At 36.8% G+C, this 17,961-nt stretch overlaps 2 protein-coding genes across 2 annotated transcripts; both read right to left on the reverse strand.

Moving 5' to 3' along the window:
- Positions 1-1,478: 1,478 nt before the first annotated feature.
- LOC133305110 (uncharacterized) lies at positions 1,479-2,768 on the reverse strand. Its single transcript, XM_061505244.1, has one exon. It carries the CDS (start codon positions 2,766-2,768, stop codon positions 1,479-1,481), a length of 1,290 nt encoding a protein of 429 aa, XP_061361228.1.
- Positions 2,769-6,114: 3,346 nt separating this feature from the next.
- Positions 6,115-12,928, reverse strand: LOC133305119 (kinesin-like protein KIN-14N). Its single transcript, XM_061505258.1, has 17 exons — positions 12,701-12,928; positions 12,331-12,579; positions 11,969-12,113; positions 11,770-11,879; positions 11,546-11,665; positions 11,245-11,427; positions 9,766-9,975; positions 9,605-9,679; positions 9,089-9,235; positions 8,880-9,018; positions 8,661-8,770; positions 7,718-7,879; positions 7,401-7,618; positions 7,039-7,120; positions 6,818-6,922; positions 6,631-6,735; positions 6,115-6,387 (listed from the first exon to the last, which is right to left on the reverse strand). The coding sequence occupies exons 1-17, from the start codon at positions 12,764-12,766 to the stop codon at positions 6,208-6,210; spliced, it is 2,406 nt and encodes an 801-aa protein (XP_061361242.1). The 5' UTR covers positions 12,767-12,928; the 3' UTR covers positions 6,115-6,207.
- Positions 12,929-17,961: the final 5,033 nt, after the last annotated feature.

A 17,961-nucleotide genomic window follows, 5' to 3' on the forward strand; every position in this document is an offset into this window, starting at 1 on the left:
GGTTCCCTTCCTATCCTTAATCTCCATATCAAACTCTTGAAGGAGAAGAACTCATCTAATCAACCTAGGCTTGGAATCTTTCTTTTCCACCAAATATTTTATAGCAGAATGGTTAGTATACACAGTGACCTTGGTGCCTACCAAATAAGATCTAAACTTGTCAAAGGCAAACACTACAGCCAACAGTTCCTTTTTAGTCACTGTATAGTTCAATTGGGATCCATTTAAGGTTCGACTGGCATAGTAAATAGAGTGGAAAACTCTATTTTTTCTTTGTCCTAAAGCAGCCCCCACTGCCCAATCACTTGCATCACACATTAACTCAAAGGGCAGTGACCAGTCAGGGGCTATTATGATGGGAGCAGAAATTAATTTCTGTTTTAGCTCCTCAAAGGCTTTATGACAAGCCTCATCAAAATGGAATAGGGTGTTATTTTCCAGCAAATGACTAAGAGGCTTAGAGGTTTTGGAAAAATCTTTTGTAAACCTCCTATAAAAACCAGCATGCCCAAGGAAAGACCTTATCCCCTTTATGTTAACAGGGGGTGGCAATTTTTCAATTTGGTCTATCTTGGCTTTATCAACCTCTAATCCAGCCTTAGATATCCTATGTCCTAATACAATGCCTTCTTTCACCATAAAATGGCACTTCTCCCAATTTAGAACTAGATTTGTCTCCTCGCATCTCTCAAGGACTTTTCCCAAATTTCCTAGGCACTCCTCATAAGAGTCCCCAAAGACACTGAAGTCATCCACAAATTGTTCTATCATGTCAGTAAAGATAGCCATCATGCACCTTTGAAAGGTGGCTGGTGCATTGCACAGCCCAAAGGGCATTATCCTAAAAGCAAAGATGCCATAGGGACAAGTAAAAGTGGTCTTTGACTGGTCCTCAGGGGCTAAGGCTATTTGATTGTACCCTGAATAACCATCTAAAAAACAGTAATATTCCTTACCAGCCAATCTATCTAACATCTGATCAATAAAAGGCAAAGGAAAATGATCCTTCCTAGTGGCTTTGTTGAGTTTTCTGTAGTCCATACAGATCCTCCAACCAGTGACAGTCCTAGTGGGTATTAGTTCTTTTTTTTCATTTTCCACAACAGTGATCCCACCCTTCTTAGGGACACACTGTACTAGGCTGACCCAGTTACTGTCAGAAACGGGATATATGATCCCAGCATCCAGCCACTTAATGATTTCCTTTTTTACTACCTCTTTCATGATTGGGTTAAGACTTCTTTGCTGCTCTCTAGAGCTGCTGGTTGGGTCAGTAAAAAGGATTTTATGTGTGGAATAGGAAGGGTTAATTCCTTTTATGTCTGCCAAAGACCAACCTATAGCTCTCTTAAATTTTTTTAAAACAGTCAGCAACTGTTCTTCCTCTAACACAGTGAGCAGGTTGGACACTATAACAGGTAAGGTGTCTTGTTCTCCTACGTAAGCATACCTAAGGTGATTAGGCAGAGGCTTGAGCTCTAACACAGGGGCTCTTCAATTGAGGGTTTGGGAATTTTTAACCCTCTCTTGGCCAATTCTAAGGACTCAAAATTTTTATTTTTCCAAACCACATCAGATCTGGAATTTAACCATTTAACCACTTCCTCTGAATCAGTTTGACTGATTTCAAGACCCTCAAAACCAGAAATTTGTAAAGAGTCCAATGCAGACTCATGCAAAAATTTATCTTTGACTACACAGTCAATGATATCTAGCCTAGAACACTCCTCTATGTCTCTTGGGTATTTCATGGCTTTCAAAATATTAAATTTTACTTGCTCACCATTCACATTCATAGCCAACTCACCCTCCTTAACATCTGTCACAGCCCCACCAGTGGCTAAGAAAGCACTTCCTAAAATTATAGGCACCTCTCGGTCTTCCTCATAGTCCAAAATAATAAAGTCAGCAGGTAGAATGAATTTATCTACCTTCACCAAGACATTCTCTACTTTCCCTTCCGGATAAACTAAGGACCTATCAGCCAACTGTAAAGTGACAGTGGTGGGATTAGGCTTTCCTACTTTCAGCTTTTTGTACACACTCAAAGGCATTAAGTTGATACTAGCACCTAAATCACACAATGCTCTGCCTATGTAGTGGTCTCCTATGGTACATGGGATTGTAAAACTTCCTGGGTCTCCTAATTTAGGAGGTATCTTACTAAGCAGATATTGACTGCTCTCTTGTGTAAGAGCAACAGTCTCAAACTCTTCTAGCCTCCTTTTTCTTGAAACAATTTCTTTCATGAATTTCACATAAGTGGGCATTTGTTCTAATGCTTCCACAAATGGAATGTTGACATGCAACTGCTTTAGGAGGTCTAGAAATTTCCTAAATTGAGTGTCTTGCTTCTGTTTTTGTAACCTTTGAGGGAAGGGTGGTGGAGGTCTTTTTGAGGCAGCAGGTGTCTCACTATTTGGCTTAGGGGCCGAACCCCTTGAAGTTGATTTTTCCATGGAATTATTCCCTAAAGGCTCATCTATAGGGGGCTGATTGTCTGGTTCAACCAGAATGAGCAAGGGGTCACAATGCGCAGCCCCTTGGGGGCTGTCATGAACAACAGAATTCTGAACAGGTTCAAAATTTGCATCTTTTTCTTTCTGCATGTTCTCCTCTTCTCTCTTTTTTAATGTGGAAGGTCTAACCACAGGTTCTGGCTGATTTACATATCTGCCATTTCTAAGCTCTATCATATTGCATTGCTCTTTATTTCTCCTAGGCTCTTCAGTGTTACTAGGCAAGGTACCAGGGGGTCTGATATTCATAGTGTTTGCTAAATGGCCTAGTTGGGATTCTATGTTCCTCAAGGATGTTAGGATTCCTAAAAGTGTTGGCCACTTCTATGAAATTTCTAAGGTGCTTGTGTGGGTCTTCCATCAACAACCCATGGAACTGCCCCATGTTTTGGAGCATGGTGAACATCACCGGTTCTAGCTTAAAGGGCACTCCATTCACAGGTTAAGCTATGCTTGGATCTAACTCATCCAACACAGGTATGATGAAGTCCATCATGGACCTATCATTGTCATTTATGACAGGTGGGTTCTCTATCCTTGCAGGTCCTCCTACCCCATCATTTCCATTTAAACTTCCTAAATCCTCCATTTCTTCAACTTCTAGAAGTGGAATTTGCCTATGTGCTCTCTGGGCTCTTCTCCTAACTCTAAATGTCCTTTCAGGTTCTGGATCAAAAGATTCTATGAACGGGTGTGGAGTTGCACTTATGCACCCTTTTTAACTAAAACAGGTAAACCTGACTTAGCTAAAACACCTAGATTACTAACCAATTTTTATGCAAAACATGCAAAAAATAAACAAACAAGAACCTGCAAACAGAAAAGTCCCAAGACAGTTCACAGCTTTACAGCTTTATAAAGCAGACTCACTAACAGAGTGAGACTGATAATTAAAATTAAACTGTAACTACAAAATTATGAAATAAAATAACAACTATGAACTATTAGACTAAAAAAAAAAAATTAAATGACATAAAAAAACAGAATATCAACAGAACAAAGTTTTAAGCTATTAATATTCACGAACTACAGTAACACACCTGAAACAGAATTCAAATTAAGCTAAACTAAAAACAGCAAAAATAAGCAATTCAGAAATAGCAATCACACAAAGAAATCTGATCATGTACGCCTCGATCCCCGGCAACGGCGCCAAAAGCTTGTTGCCTTGCTAACAGTTGTGCAAGTAATGCGCGCAAGTATACGCGACAACAAGTAATATAGGGCTTTTGTGAGTCCCAGTTATCGTTCCCACAAGGATCTTTGCGTTCTAACTTGAAATAAATTGGTAATTGCTAAAAGAACTAAAAATAAAAACAAATAAAATTAAATGCTACTACTATTCTCAACTAGTGTACTGAAAATGTTTTTGTGGAAATTTTCTCTTCTTAAAACAGTGATCTTAGTTGATGAAAGGATCTTTTTAACTGTTGCCTAGAAAAATGACTAAACTAAGAGAGTTGTAAAATATATTTTTTTAATGATTTTCTTTTAAGATTTAAAAGAGAAAAATAATTTTGAAGTTGAACAAAAATAACAAGTGACAAATATTGATTTTAAAATCAGTATTTGGAAATGAGTTGAGTTTTCGATTTCTCCTTCACTCAAATGTCATTAGGATACTTTAATAGAAAACAGAAAATGCTTTCAGCTTAACGAAAATACTAGAGTAATGGATGTTTCCCAACATCAATTTTCTTCCACTGACAACAGTTGGCATATCCATATGTCACTATTGTCTTAGGACTTTGAGACACCATTTTCACAAGTTACATGTGGGTAACTCCATCCCTGAAACCATACCCATTGAGAGAAATTTTGCTCTCAACTTTTCATGTGCTCACAGTGGGGTCTAGTGAGTTATTTCCCAATACCCTCACACCACTAAGAGCTGACCATGTGTGATCATCACATAACAATCTCAGAATTCAACATGCACAGTAATCAAGCTGAAAAACAACCCTGTAAACATTAAACTATCATCTACTAACAGTGAGTTCTGGGTACTTTATCCAACCCAACTCTCAGAAAAATTAGCTCATCACCACAGGTTGATGAGCTAAAATACAGCAAGTGTTCATAATAAAAATAGAAACTTTAAAAGGTATTGGAAATAAAAAAACTCAGGAACTATCAACAACCGATAGTCCTGACCACAATGCTCATAAAATTTACAAACCGATTACTAAAATAAAGACAGAAAACAGTAGCATGAAAATAACCTAAAGAGCAAAATAAAATTTATCAACGAACAGAGGAGAGGTAGGGAGAGATCGATCTCCCTAAAAAAAACCTACGTTGCTCCTTTATAGCTACTCCAAAATCATCCCCTCCAACGTACGCTCCTTGCTACTTTCGATCGTGGGTGTCTCCTTGTACGATTCAGCAAACGCACCCCAAAAAACAGCCCTTTCCACTAACGACCTCCAGCTCATCAACTCTTTTGGATTTTTCTGGATCGAACAAAGAATCGGTTAGGGTTTTCTTGTTTTGTTTTTTTCTTAATGGACCGTGGATGAAGGTTGATTTAGAATGGGTGAACCGTAAACCAGGGACGGTCTGACCTTAGGTATCAATTTGTGACAAGGATTGAAGATGGATGAATAAATGGAGATAGGTTGATGATAGTTAGGGTTCGGTCAGAGAGAAAAGGCTCTAGGTTCGATGTCCTTTTGTTGCATGCTTTTTTTTTCTTTCATCTGATCCCTATCAGCTTCTCTTCTTGCTTTCCTTTCATGTGGGCCTTAGCTTTTGGGTCTGGCCCAATTCTTTCTTTCCTTACTTTCTTCTCTTTTCTTCATGTCTTGGATTTTTTTCTGATTTGGGTAACAATTGGGCCTGAAAGATGAAATATTGTAGCCCATTAGCATTTTAATCAACAAAAGATAAATCACAAACATTAGGGGTATTTGATTCACAAAATCTATTCATTTCCCTTCATTTGCAATATAAAGCATATGTTTTAAGTCTCAATTAAGAGACTTATCAGGTGTCATCTTTTACCTCCTATTATTAGGCTTCCAGATGCACACAGGACCCAAAAGGGAGACCCCATAGTTGGATTTCTGGTCCTCAGAATGCTCAATTCAGACCTCAAGAGTAGCAGTAGGTCTTGCCTTTTATAGTTCTTACAAGAAGATTTTATTGCTCTCAAACTTTCTTAATATTTCACTGGAAGAATTTTGATTTGTCATATTACCCTTTTGGACCTGAATCTGTTATTCACGAAAAGAACTGCAAGTGGTCTAATATAAATCGAAGGAGACTACAATTTGCACACCATATTTTAATAATAGAATATTATATTTACAAACTTTTTATTTACAAATTATTACATACTATATTATGTCTTACCGATAAGACATAATATAGTTTATAAGTTTGTTAAAAAAAAAAAAATTGTCAATATAATCCTCGTGTTTTTAATATTGAAATATTTTTTGAGATGATTGTAGTCAAAACAATTTCCTTTTCTGAATTATAATATTATGAATAAATAACATTAAGCAGAATTACAAATTGAATTATAAGAAAGGGTGTTCAACTAAATGCAAACTTAGTAACTTTCTTCATTATACAAGCTATATGCCGACGTTAGAATCAAACTCATTTTCACTTTATTGTAATACTCACACACGCACTTGATTGCCATAAATGGTTAAAAAAAAAATATACATCTTTCTGAAGATTAGAAATAGCTCAAGCGAGAATCTGAAGATCGTCCATTGGTCTGACGACGAGGTGTTCCAATCTCACAAGCATTCACTCTGGATGCAAACCTGAGTGAGCATAGTGACTCACCAACTGAAGAAGGATCAGGTGACATGTTCACAAACATTAATGTCTTGGAATCCCCACTCAGACAAGGCTGTTCAATCATTATGTTAAAGTCATTAGATCACCCTCAAATCATTCAAAGTCTAGAAAAGGCAAACCCAAGTTGATAAAGGGTCAATTGTACGCAGCCTTATATAAAGAGACTATTTTCCAGACTCGAACCTGTGACCCTTACCGCTGCTCTAAGGCTCGCCCTCCAAATCATTCAAAGTCAACAAAAAAGAAATCATAATATTGTAAAGTTTAGAAAATGCCATGTGAGAGTAAGAATTACCTGAAGCAGATATGTAAGCTTTGTGTTTCTGAATGGAACATGATCCTCCTTCTTGGCCAAGGCAAATATAACATCACTTAATGATGACAAACTTTTGTTGATTGCCTGATTACAAATGAAAGAGAATCTAAGCTATTTGAAATCAAATAAGCACAAGTGGAAAAGAAAACATCATGGATTTGCATACTTGAGTTTCTTTCAACCGGTCCCCAGTTGAGCCACTCTTTGAAAGTCGCTCACTACCAGCAAGATCAATAAGATTCAGAACACCTTGTACTTGTTGGTCAGTGCTCTAGCAGAAAAAACAAAAATGGTTGCATTATGATGCAAGTCAGTGTGTGTCTATGGAAGATTTAGTAGGAAAATGAGAACAAAATATAAAACATGGTTTTGATTATTAATCTATACCTCATTTACACCATATATTCGAAGAGTAAATACAAAATGACTTCTTGATGATTGTTCATTCATCTGGGTTTTTCCCACAGATCTGAAAGGAGATAACCAAACAAATTAAAACAGTTAAACGTTTGGCATAAAAAAACTTAGTATTGTAACTTCCAAGAGAACATAAATCAATATTTTCTAACAACTGAATTATGTCAAATCATGTTTTACCAACCAGTTGGCCATTTCTCCTAATCCCATTCAAAACAATAAAAACGATATTTCCTAAATACATTAACATGTTTAGCATTGTCATGTATACTCATAAAATGACAAGTTCATTTTGCGGTGTCTTGTTGATGTAAACACTAGAAACTAGTTACCTGCTATTTGCAGCTTGATTTAAAAGAAATGCAACCTCTCTAGCACTCTGAACATCCACTATTGTAAGATCAGAAACTTGTGTATTTCCACTTGCATCATGTTTGATTGTATACTGTTTTCCAGGAGTACCATTTTCCAGGCGTGTTGCATCTGATAATGGTTTGTTTGTAGAAAGCAGATCACGAATGGTTTCATTGTATATTTCCAACATTGACACCTGTAAATTTTATGAGGAAAACCTTCTCATCATCATATGTAAAAATTTCTATACGTTGCAATGATAGGTAAAATTAAGAAGAAAATAATCTAATGTTACCTGTATCTCATATTTCCAGCCTTGAGGTTGTTGAGACTGCTTTGTTTGAAATATTTGTTCTAATGAACGAGGTATCAAGCCCTTTTCCTCTGGATGTCCAAGCCTGCCCATCATTGTATAGGTTTTCCCTGACCCTGTCTGACCATAGGCAAAGATGCAGACCTGAAAATGAAAAACATCATCATATTTTAAAAGAAACCCCAATGCTAAACACATATGTATACATAAGTGCAAAAGGCATATCCCGGTGCACAAGATTCCTTGACTTGCAAAGGTAGGGGTGAGAGTTGATTGTAGACAGCCTTACCCCTGTAATTTTTTGCAAAGAGGTTGTTTCCTACACTCAAACCCGTGACCTTTCAGTCACAAGGTGCAATCTTACTACTGCTCCAAGGCTATTTTTGCAAAGAGGTTGTTTCCTACACTCAAACTTGTGACCTTTCGGTCAGATGGTCACAAGATGCAATCTTACTACTGCTCCAAGGCTATTTATTTATAAAAAAGCATATTAGAAAAGCAGTATCCCACCTCAAATCTAACAGAGTGGCAAAGTAGGGCAAAGAGCTATACAACACAAAACTGAGAATAAAAACAAAGAGTTAAACACATGATGGTCACTCAAAGAGGTTGTTTCCTACACTCAAACTTGTGACCTTTCGGTCAGATGGTCACAAGATGCAATCTTACTACTGCTCCAAGGCTATTTATTTATAAAAAAGCATATTAGAAAAGCAGTATCCCACCTCAAATCTAACAGAGTGGCAAAGTAGGGCAAAGAGCTATACAACACAAAACTGAGAATAAAAACAAAGAGTTAAACACATAGAATTCTACTTTTCCAAGACTGACTAGCAATTATGCAATGGTCCACTGATTTGTGTATATATTTTTAAATGAATAATATGATATATCGAAGGAGACAAAAAAAGAACTTTGAAATTACCTTATAACCATCAAGAGCGCTTTGTACAAGCTGTGAAATTTCTACAAAAACTTCTTCTTGTGATGCCTCTGGTGTAAAAACTTTATCAAATGTGAAAGAGTGTTTTTGGCCTAAGAACAAAACAAGAACACCATGCGTTGACAATATTATTAGATGATAAACTAAAACAAGCATACAGAAGTAAGAACAATTTCAAATACAACTTCACAAGAGATATACCATTTTGGGCTAGGTCAATGCCTCGTCCAGTTGCTTCCATCGATGTTGGATAACTGAAAATCTTGCCTTCTGTGCTACAACTTTCATCAGGCAACAAAGGCCTCACTCGACAGAATACACGGATGTTCCCTTTTAATTCCTGTTAAAATGGAGATTACTAAGGTGTGGATTTTCTTATTATCAATAAATCTTTTGACTCAGTGAATTACCAAAATGGTATTATGTAACTTTTTCCGCAGCCTCTCCCCTTCTATAAGTTTATTTTCAGCATCTGCCAAGCGTCTTTGTAACTCATCTACAAATTTCTGTTGCCCTACAAATTCTGTCCTTGTCTCGAATGCAGATATATCAGACACCTGACAAGGAACAAAAGCAATGAATAAGATAGATAATCATTATAATGTATGAAGGACCAATTCTCCTAAGTTTGAGCTGTAGGAGGGGGATTATAAATGGTTTTATATCTAACAAGTCCCTCACGCAAGAGCGCTTAAAGCTTAAGCATGGATAGTGCATAGAGACACACTACCTTGTGCTGAAATCAATATTTTTTTATTAAAACAATGGGGGCAGACATGGTCGAACTCTCAACTACTTGATCATAGAGACTCTAATACCATGTCAAAAACAAACTCTCCTAAAAGCTTAAGCTATTAGGAAGTGATTCATGAATGGTTTTATATCTAACAATATACATTTTTTTTTAAAAAAAATGTATTTATTACCTGCAGTTTCTTCTCCGCAGATCCTAGCTGCTCTTGCAATGCCTTTATTTGATTATCTTTCAAAGAACATTTTGCCTGTGCAGGAAACTCATTCTCTCTTGACTCCGTAATAGCAAAAGGATGTGATATTTAATGAAATGAAATGGGGTATACAAACCAACCTCCAATTCACTTGCTTTTAATGTTAAGTTGTCCAATTCAGTGCAGGAGTTTTCTGTAGATTCTTTAAATTTCACTAATTCACAAGTTAAATTTTGCACTTGAGATGAATGGCGGTCTCGATCTTCTCTTACTTGTTGCAACTCTCCTCTAAGAGAAGCAACTTCACTAGCCAAAGAATCCTTCTGTTTTACTGCCTCTTCTTGAGAAGACTATTAAAAGAATCAAGGAAACTGGGTAATATACCAGTTGCATGTTAAGTAAGAAACTAGAAACAGAACAACAGGAAATCAAGTTTAATAACGACATCAGAGATTTCATGAAGGATAGTTTGTAAATTTAAATCCAAAACTCACAACTACTTATGCTTAAAATTTATATGAAATAAAATAGAAAAATATCACATCGGATCTTAAAATTCTACAATCTACTAAACTTGGTAGGATTTAAGCATTATCAGTTTTTTAGGTTTTTTACCAAGGAACGTTATGAGATCTCTAGGGCACTTGTATAAAAAACTTTTTGCATCTATACCTCAAGATCAAGTGGTTTCCACCACTATAAAACATGAAGAATGATCAGAACATCAGGTCCCCTATGATCAGCATACTGTTACTCTCTCTTAGATGTACTGCCATTTCTTTAATATATGCGAAGTATTATTGAATGCTTGCACATATACTTGTGTGTTCAGCAAGGAATTTTTTATAAATGATTTCAATTTTATCAAAATAAAAAATAAAAAAAAAATCCTAAACTTTTAAAACACAGATTTTATAATTGACTTCAACAAATTCAAAAAGGTAAAACATTTTTTTCCGGAGTGTTCTTTTTGTTGAAAATAAAAGAAAATCCCAAAGATTCTAAAATTCTAACTATGTAGTAATGTGCAAATGTTTTAGGGGTAGAGAGAAATTTCTCTATGACTTTTTATCATTGGGCTTATCATTGCATGAACAATAACCATTTGTTGAGAATAAACTATTTTCCTTAAGAATTTACTCCAATCACAAATCACTCTTTCAAAACCAAACAAAAATTTAAACTTTCTTAAACTAAGAGAGATCAAGACCTCCACCAGCTTCATTTTAAGTGAACCTTCCTCAAAAGTATGAGGCTGTAAGCAATACGATCTCCTCTACATGAAGTAGTAACACCAATGAGGAAAAAAAGGAAGGGCCAACAATGAATACAGTCCAGTCATTCAAAAATAAATAGAGAAATTTTCGAAAGTACTACATATTGAATGTAGTCTACTACAAGTATCATGTTCATCAAAACATCCCAAGCAGAAGATAAAGAATGGGTTAATCAGAAGACTCTTCCGAATCATCTTTCCTTGTCAAAAAAAATTGCAGCTTCCAATTTTTTGTGATCATCAAAAGGCTTTTTATGTATCTACTAAGACTGCAACTATTTACTCATTACATATTCTACTTCAATTCCAAATTAAAACAGTTCACATGTGAAAGCAAACTCACAATGGACAAAGTAAGTTGACCCCTTAACATGGTGAGGTTCTCCACTGCAGTAGCCTTCTCTTTCTCTACACGTTTAAGTTCATCTTCAACTGATGAAAGCTCTGTATGAAGTTTTCCATTGTACTGTTGTAAGCTTGTTATGTAATCTTGTAACCGCTTATACATGTCATTGAGTGACGATATCTGCAGAAATCAATAGATGAAGATTTATTTATTAGCATAATTCAAGCAATGAATGTAAGAAATAATGATAAAAAGTGGAAAGAAATAATGTAAGCAATGAATTGTACTGTTATTTTACCTTCTGATTTGCACTTTGGATCTCTCTTTGAGCTCTCCCAAGATCCTCTGACAGAGCAGTCTGTGACCTCTCAATGTGAAGCCTAGCCTCTCTCTCTTTCACAAGAGATTCCACTGCAGCCTTGTATTGACAAAGATAATAATAAGTTTAGACTTATGATTAACATTTCCTTTTACAAATTTTTTTCAAATTTTTAAAGTCAATAACTTCAAAAACTTTCTTACCGACTTTTCTGATTCTTCCTTCATCAATTTCTCTTGTAAAGAAGTGCAATTCCTCCTCATTTCCGCAATAATTGAACTCAATTCTTCTTCCTTGATTTTAAGTAGCAACTCTGTAATCAAATAAATCTAAGCATATTAGTAATCAAATTCCGCAATGATTTTTTATATTAGAAAGGGGAAAACTGAAAATTAATCTTACCAATTTCTATGCATTTTTGCTGGGTCATATCCAATGAATTCTTTAACTTTTCCTGCTCTAGTGAATAGCTCATCTCAAGGTCTTGGAACCATCTGATGCAAACCTTAAGCCTTTTTACATAATCCACCATATTTTCACATCTCTCCTAAGAACATAAAGGGTAATGTAATCTATGAGTAATCAACCAGTAATTCAAGTAATACTATGTTTCATGTAAATCAAATAGCACACAAACCCATCAACCTTGTACATTGAACTTAATATCCCCTTTGATCTAAAATCAAAATACACACACACACACACACACAAACACCCACATATATATCACATCAATGACCTTAGAGTCTCAAACTTCAACTGACCTTGTAATTAAATCTGTCCTTCCTTTTGGCCTTCTCATTTAGCAATGCTTCCACATCCTCTCTTGTGAACTCTATTACACCATAATCCGATCCAGCAATGCTTGGAGGAGCACTACTCGGTCCAAGATCGTGTCCACCATTTACAACTGTAAAAGCTTGCCTTTCCCTTGCATTAATCGGAGTCCCCACCATTTTTTCTACTCCAAATTGTAGCCCTTTATCTAGGAGGAGCACATTAGCCACAAAGTTCTGAAACCTCAACAGAAAAAGATCACATTTTTAAGCATGATACTGAAGAACTAGAACAACCCATGATTTAAACTGAGGTAAAGATAGAAATAAAATATTGGGAAATGAAAAAAGAGGGTACCTTTGAAGGAGTTGGAGGTGGGGATGTGAGTGATAATGGAGGCCGGTTCTGGTTTTTGGTGACCATTTTTGAAGCACAAGCACTCAGCTGGAGAGGCACGAGAGAGAGAGAGAGAGTATGTGACACTGTGACTACTGTGGGGTCATGGATTCTATTGAAAGCTAACAATATATGAAAAACCGTTGCTTTAGCAGGGAGGAAGATTGATGAATGATGATGATCCACAAACACAAAACACTTAGAAAGGAGAGCTAGAGAGGGTGAGAGAAAAGAACCGTTGCTTTTATTGTGTTTCTCTTTGTGTCTTTTGCGTCAAGAATAGATGATGATAGATCCGTTGGCACTGTTATTGAGCTCCAGAGTTAGTTTAGATTTTTACTGTTCTTCATCTTTTGAACTTTTCAATTTGACAACAGAGGAAAGTTATTATTACGTTTTCTAAATATTTTTTATTATCAGATTATGTTTTCATATTTATCATTTTTTTTTCTTATGGGATGATCAAATTTAAAATAATGGTTCTCATAATAACTTTTATTTGATGTCATTTTATTATTGTTAATTTGTTTTTGATCCAATAATAATAAAAATGAAGTTAAAGATAATAAGAAAAGAGTCATTGTAATTCTAACTCGACCCAATTAATCGATTAATGAATGAATCAATGGATAAATCTAAAAAGAAAAAGAAAAACATTATTTGTGACTTAATAATAAAATATATTTAAAAGAGTGTATTAGTAACCTAAGTACGACTTTTCAAAAAATTTCGGAGTTTGAAATTTACCAAAATGATTCATTTAATTCACAAATTGTGAATATTAACTGTTCTGTTTTTTTAGTACATAACTATTCTTTTTTTAATGTATTTGATATGTATCGTATGCACTTTTAGTTATTTCAAGAAAACGAGTGAATAAGTTTAGAAGGATTGATATTTTTTTTGGAAATATAATATATTTTTTATATTCTAGGAGATAATTTTATTTCATATATATATATATATATATATATATATATATATATATATAGGTTTTTCGAATCTACGGTGACTGTACCTAAAGCATCGGTAAAGTCATATAAAACTACGTCATTTTATAGTGTGAAAGCATTAAATATGGTGAATCATAACCATACAAAGATGAAAATAAATATAAAACATTAAATATGAGAAATCATAACCATACAAAGTGAAAATATTATTTTCATTTTCTACAATTAATTTTGAACGCGAACTTCTTTTATCCCATCCAAAATGAAACGTTATATACAGTGACATTACAAATAATAAATCCTATATATATATATATATATATATATATATATATATATATATATATATATATGGGATTCATGTTTTTGTGTAACGGATAAAATTATCTCTCATAACATAAAAACATTAATCCCTAAATTTAAAAGGACAACGAGGTTTTATAAGAATTTGAGGATAGTTATTAAATTTTTACCTTTTAAAAATATGTGGGGGGTCTCCTCATCTCTCTTAGCAAAGAGGATGAGGGATGGAAAGAGAGACCTTTCCGTTTCTTCTCCTCCTGGATGGACCACCCCCAGTGTGAGGCCATCATCAAGGATAATTGGTAAGGCCATGAGAACACTCACTCTAACTTGCATCACTTTGTTCCAGTGTTTCGTGAGTGGAATAGAACCACCTTCGGTATCATCAACAGGAAAAAATCTTCTCTTCTTCGTAGATTAGCGGGCATCCAATTGAAGTTGGAGCTTGGGCGCAACCTATTCTTAGAAAACCTGGAGTTGCAGTTAAGCCTCGAGCTGGAAAAAAAACTCTTGACTACGAGGAACAACTCTGGTATCAAAAATCAAGAGCAATTTGGATCAAGGATGGAGACCGCAACACCAAATTTTATCACACATGCACCATTGCTAGGAGACGTAATACCAAGATCACAGCCCTCTAGAACGATCTTGGGCTTTGGGTAAGGAACGATGAAGCCTTGAAGAGATTAGTGAATGCCTTCTTCATAAACCTTTTCTCTGAAACTCAAGCCATGAGTCCTTAGTTCAATTCTACTGAGTTCTGGCCTAGGCTCCCTACCAATGATGTACAGTTTCTGTCCAAACCCTTAACTGCAGAGGAGATTAAATTTGCAATCTTCCAAATGGGCCCTCACAAAGCCCCTGGGGCTGACGGATTTCCTGCGACCTTCTACCAAAGAAATTGGAACTTCCTCAACGACGTTCGGATATCAGACGGTTCTTTGCCAAAGCTGAGGATATTCATCTGCTAAATGAAACACTTTTGGTGCTGATCCCCAAAGTCCCCACACCCTGAGAGGATTGATCAATTTAGACCCATTGCTCTTTGCAATGTGTTCTATAAAACTATCACCAAAATAGTGGTCAATTGGCTTAAGCCCCTCCTCAATAATCTGATTTCTCCATTCCAAACCAGTTTTGTACCTGGAAGGAACATTCATGACAACGTCATCATAGTCCAAGAGCTAACTCATTCGAGGCATAGAATGAGGGGAAAGAAAGCCTTTATGTCCATCAAAATAGATCTCTTCAAGGCTTATGATAGATTAAATTGGGTCTTTGCTTACAATGTGTTTTTGGAGGCAGATATCCCTCACGAAATGGCTAACCTGATTTACTACTGCATGTCTACCCCTCATTTTCAGGTCTTATGGAATGGCAACAGGTCTGAGAAGTTTTCCCCTTCTAGAGGCTTCCGTCAAGGAGACCCCATATCTCCCTACATATTTGTGCTATGCATGGAAAAACTATCCCATCTGATCATGGATATTGTTCAAAGGAAGAACTGGAAACCGTTGAAAGTAGGGGGGAAAGGCCCACCCATATCCCACTTAATGTTTGCGGATGATCTCGTGCTCTTTGGGGAAGCCACCCTTGATCAGCTAGATGTGATGGCTGATTGCTTAAAGTGTTTCTGTGACTCTTCGGGCCAGCTGGTTAGTATTGAGAAAACTGTAATCCACTTCTCTAAGAATACTGATCACACCCTTCGGGAAAGTATTTCCCAGGCCAGCGGATTCATGGAGGCAGATTCGCTTGGAAAATACCTAGGGGCTATGATGAATCATGGAAAAGGTAAAAGAAGGAACTTCTCCAGCATTATTGAGTGAGTTAAAATGAATCTCTCTAACTGGAAAAGGCACCTTCTCTCCTTCGCTGGGCGTACAACTTTAGCCAAAGCTGTCATAAGTGACATCCCCTCTTATCAGATGCAACATAGCTTCCTTCCCATCTCGATTTGCAAGGAGATAGAACAAATCCAACGTGGGTTTATTTGGGGAGACACAATGGATAAAAAGAAGGTGCACTTACTCTCTTGGGAGTCCCTATGCATGCCCAAATTTGTGGGGGGATTGGGAATTCAAGACCTGCAGGTGCAAAATGAAGCGTTTATGTACAAAGTTGTATGGCAAATCCTGAACAATAAAGATGAGCTTTGGGTGCAAGTTCTCCTGGGCAAATATGGAAGGAATTTATACACCAGAAGACAAATCAAAGCGCTAAAATACGATTCCATGCTATGGAAGGGGCTCAGCAAAATATGGGGGGAAGTTTTAAAGTGTGTAAAGTGGGACGTGGGCAATGGTAAAGATATACTATTCTGGAAGGACCTGTGGACTCCTCTAAATACCCCATTGAGAACTTGTCCACCATAACCCTTTCCCCAACTGACTTAATCTCGACAATTGAGGATTTGGTTAACGTAAATATTGGTCAGTGGAATATGGAGCTCATCCATAGGTGCCTGACCCCTGTTGTTGCTCAAACCATTCGAGCAATCATTCCTCCCTCGGATGAAAGGGGCCCTGATCAGCTTGTTTGGAACCACAGTCCAAACCAAGGTAGCATTGTTAAGAAAGCGTATATGTATATCAAGAAATTTGACTTTGCTAATTCGGATCCCATCTGGAAACGGATTTGGCAATGGAGGGGCCCTTATAGAATCAGAACTCTTGCCTCGTTAGTTCTGCATGGGCGCATCCTCACCAAACATTATACATCTAGATGGAGTGGATCTTCTTCTTGCCATATCTGCCCTCATAAGTCGGAAGATATATCCTATGTTCTTAGGAGGTGTGACAGATCAATGCCCATCTGGGTGGCTTGGTTTACTGGTAACCTCCCTGCTGATTTCATTACTTTTCCCCATGAAGACTGGGTTCGTAAAAACCTCAACAACGGGTGGAATCATCCTCAGGCTTGGGAGTGGCATGACATCTTCCTTGTTTCTATCTGGTTCCTTTGGATGTGGAGGAACAATGAAGTCCATGATCCTCTCTTCTCCAGACCTCCCAATCCTATCATAGCGATTTCCTCCTACATCAGCGAAATCAAGCTTACTGGAACAACTCTCTCTCCTTCCCAGAACAGGACTAGTAGCTTCCAACCTGTGACTTGGCAGCCTCCTCCTCAAGGTGTTCTGAAGTTTAATGTAGATGCGGCTGTCTCTATGTCCTCGAAGCTGGCTTCCTGTGATGGCCTCCTACGGGACCACAAAGGAACTTGGATCACTGGCTACACGTATAAAGTGGGAATTTGTAGCCCTTTGTGCGCTGAGTTATGGGCAATTCTCATAGGACTGCAATGTGCTTGGAGTGTGGATACTACTGCTCTAATCATCGAGAGTGACTCTCTGCTAGCTATCCAGGCGATAGAGAATGACCCTATAAACTCCCCCTATAGGGCTCTTGTGCATCGTATTCATCAATGGCGTGATCTTCAGTGGCAAATTTCTTTCCACCACACCCGCAGGGATGGAATAGGTGTGCCAATTGGCTGGCCGGTGTTGCTGCCCTTGTGCATGAGGACTTCGTTGCGCTCCCCAATTGTCCTCAAGGTCTTTTTGCTTTGCTGGGATCTGACGCCCAGTTGATCATTGTTGACTAGTTCTTTTGTCTTTCTTTTGAGCCCAGGCCCCTCCTATGTACTAAAAAAAAAAATATGTGGGGTTAACATGTAGTTTTTTTTTTTTTTTGAAAACAACGTGTAGTTAGATTCTTATAAATGATCTTGTTTCCTATTATTGCCTTTTCGTTACCAGTGTTACAATAATCATCATCATCATCATAAAATTACTTGAAGCCTTGAATCATAGGAGCTCATTTATGGTGGGCCTGGATTTGATAGTCCTTGACTAAAAATGAAAAAAAAAAAAAAGTGAGATGAAATTTGACTAAAAGAGAGGGATTTAAATGAAATTTTTTTTTCCTTTTTTTGAAAAAGGTGCACACAAAAGACTGTGCACCG

Source organism: Gastrolobium bilobum, unplaced genomic scaffold (assembly GCF_033153095.1).
Source record: "Gastrolobium bilobum isolate Gb01-03AN ecotype WA unplaced genomic scaffold, APGP_CSIRO_Gbil_v1 utg2363, whole genome shotgun sequence".
Classification (NCBI taxonomy): Eukaryota; Viridiplantae; Streptophyta; class Magnoliopsida; order Fabales; family Fabaceae; genus Gastrolobium; species Gastrolobium bilobum.

What these genes read in the sequence shown, in the direction of transcription:
- LOC133305110 (XM_061505244.1), bottom strand. Translation starts at nt 2,768, where the DNA reads ATGAATATCAGACCCCCTGGTACCTTGCCTAGTAACACTGAAGAGCCT.
- LOC133305119 (XM_061505258.1), bottom strand. Translation starts at nt 12,766, where the DNA reads ATGGTCACCAAAAACCAGAACCGGCCTCCATTATCACTCACATCCCCA. An exon ending in AGGACAGATTTAATTACAAG is followed by an intron (nt 12,114 to 12,330) that starts GTCAGTTGAAGT and finishes TTATGTTCTTAG; the next exon opens with GAGAGATGTGAAAATATGGT. An exon ending in TCCAAAGTGCAAATCAGAAG is followed by an intron (nt 11,428 to 11,545) that starts GTAAAATAACAG and finishes TGATTTCTGCAG; the next exon opens with ATATCGTCACTCAATGACAT.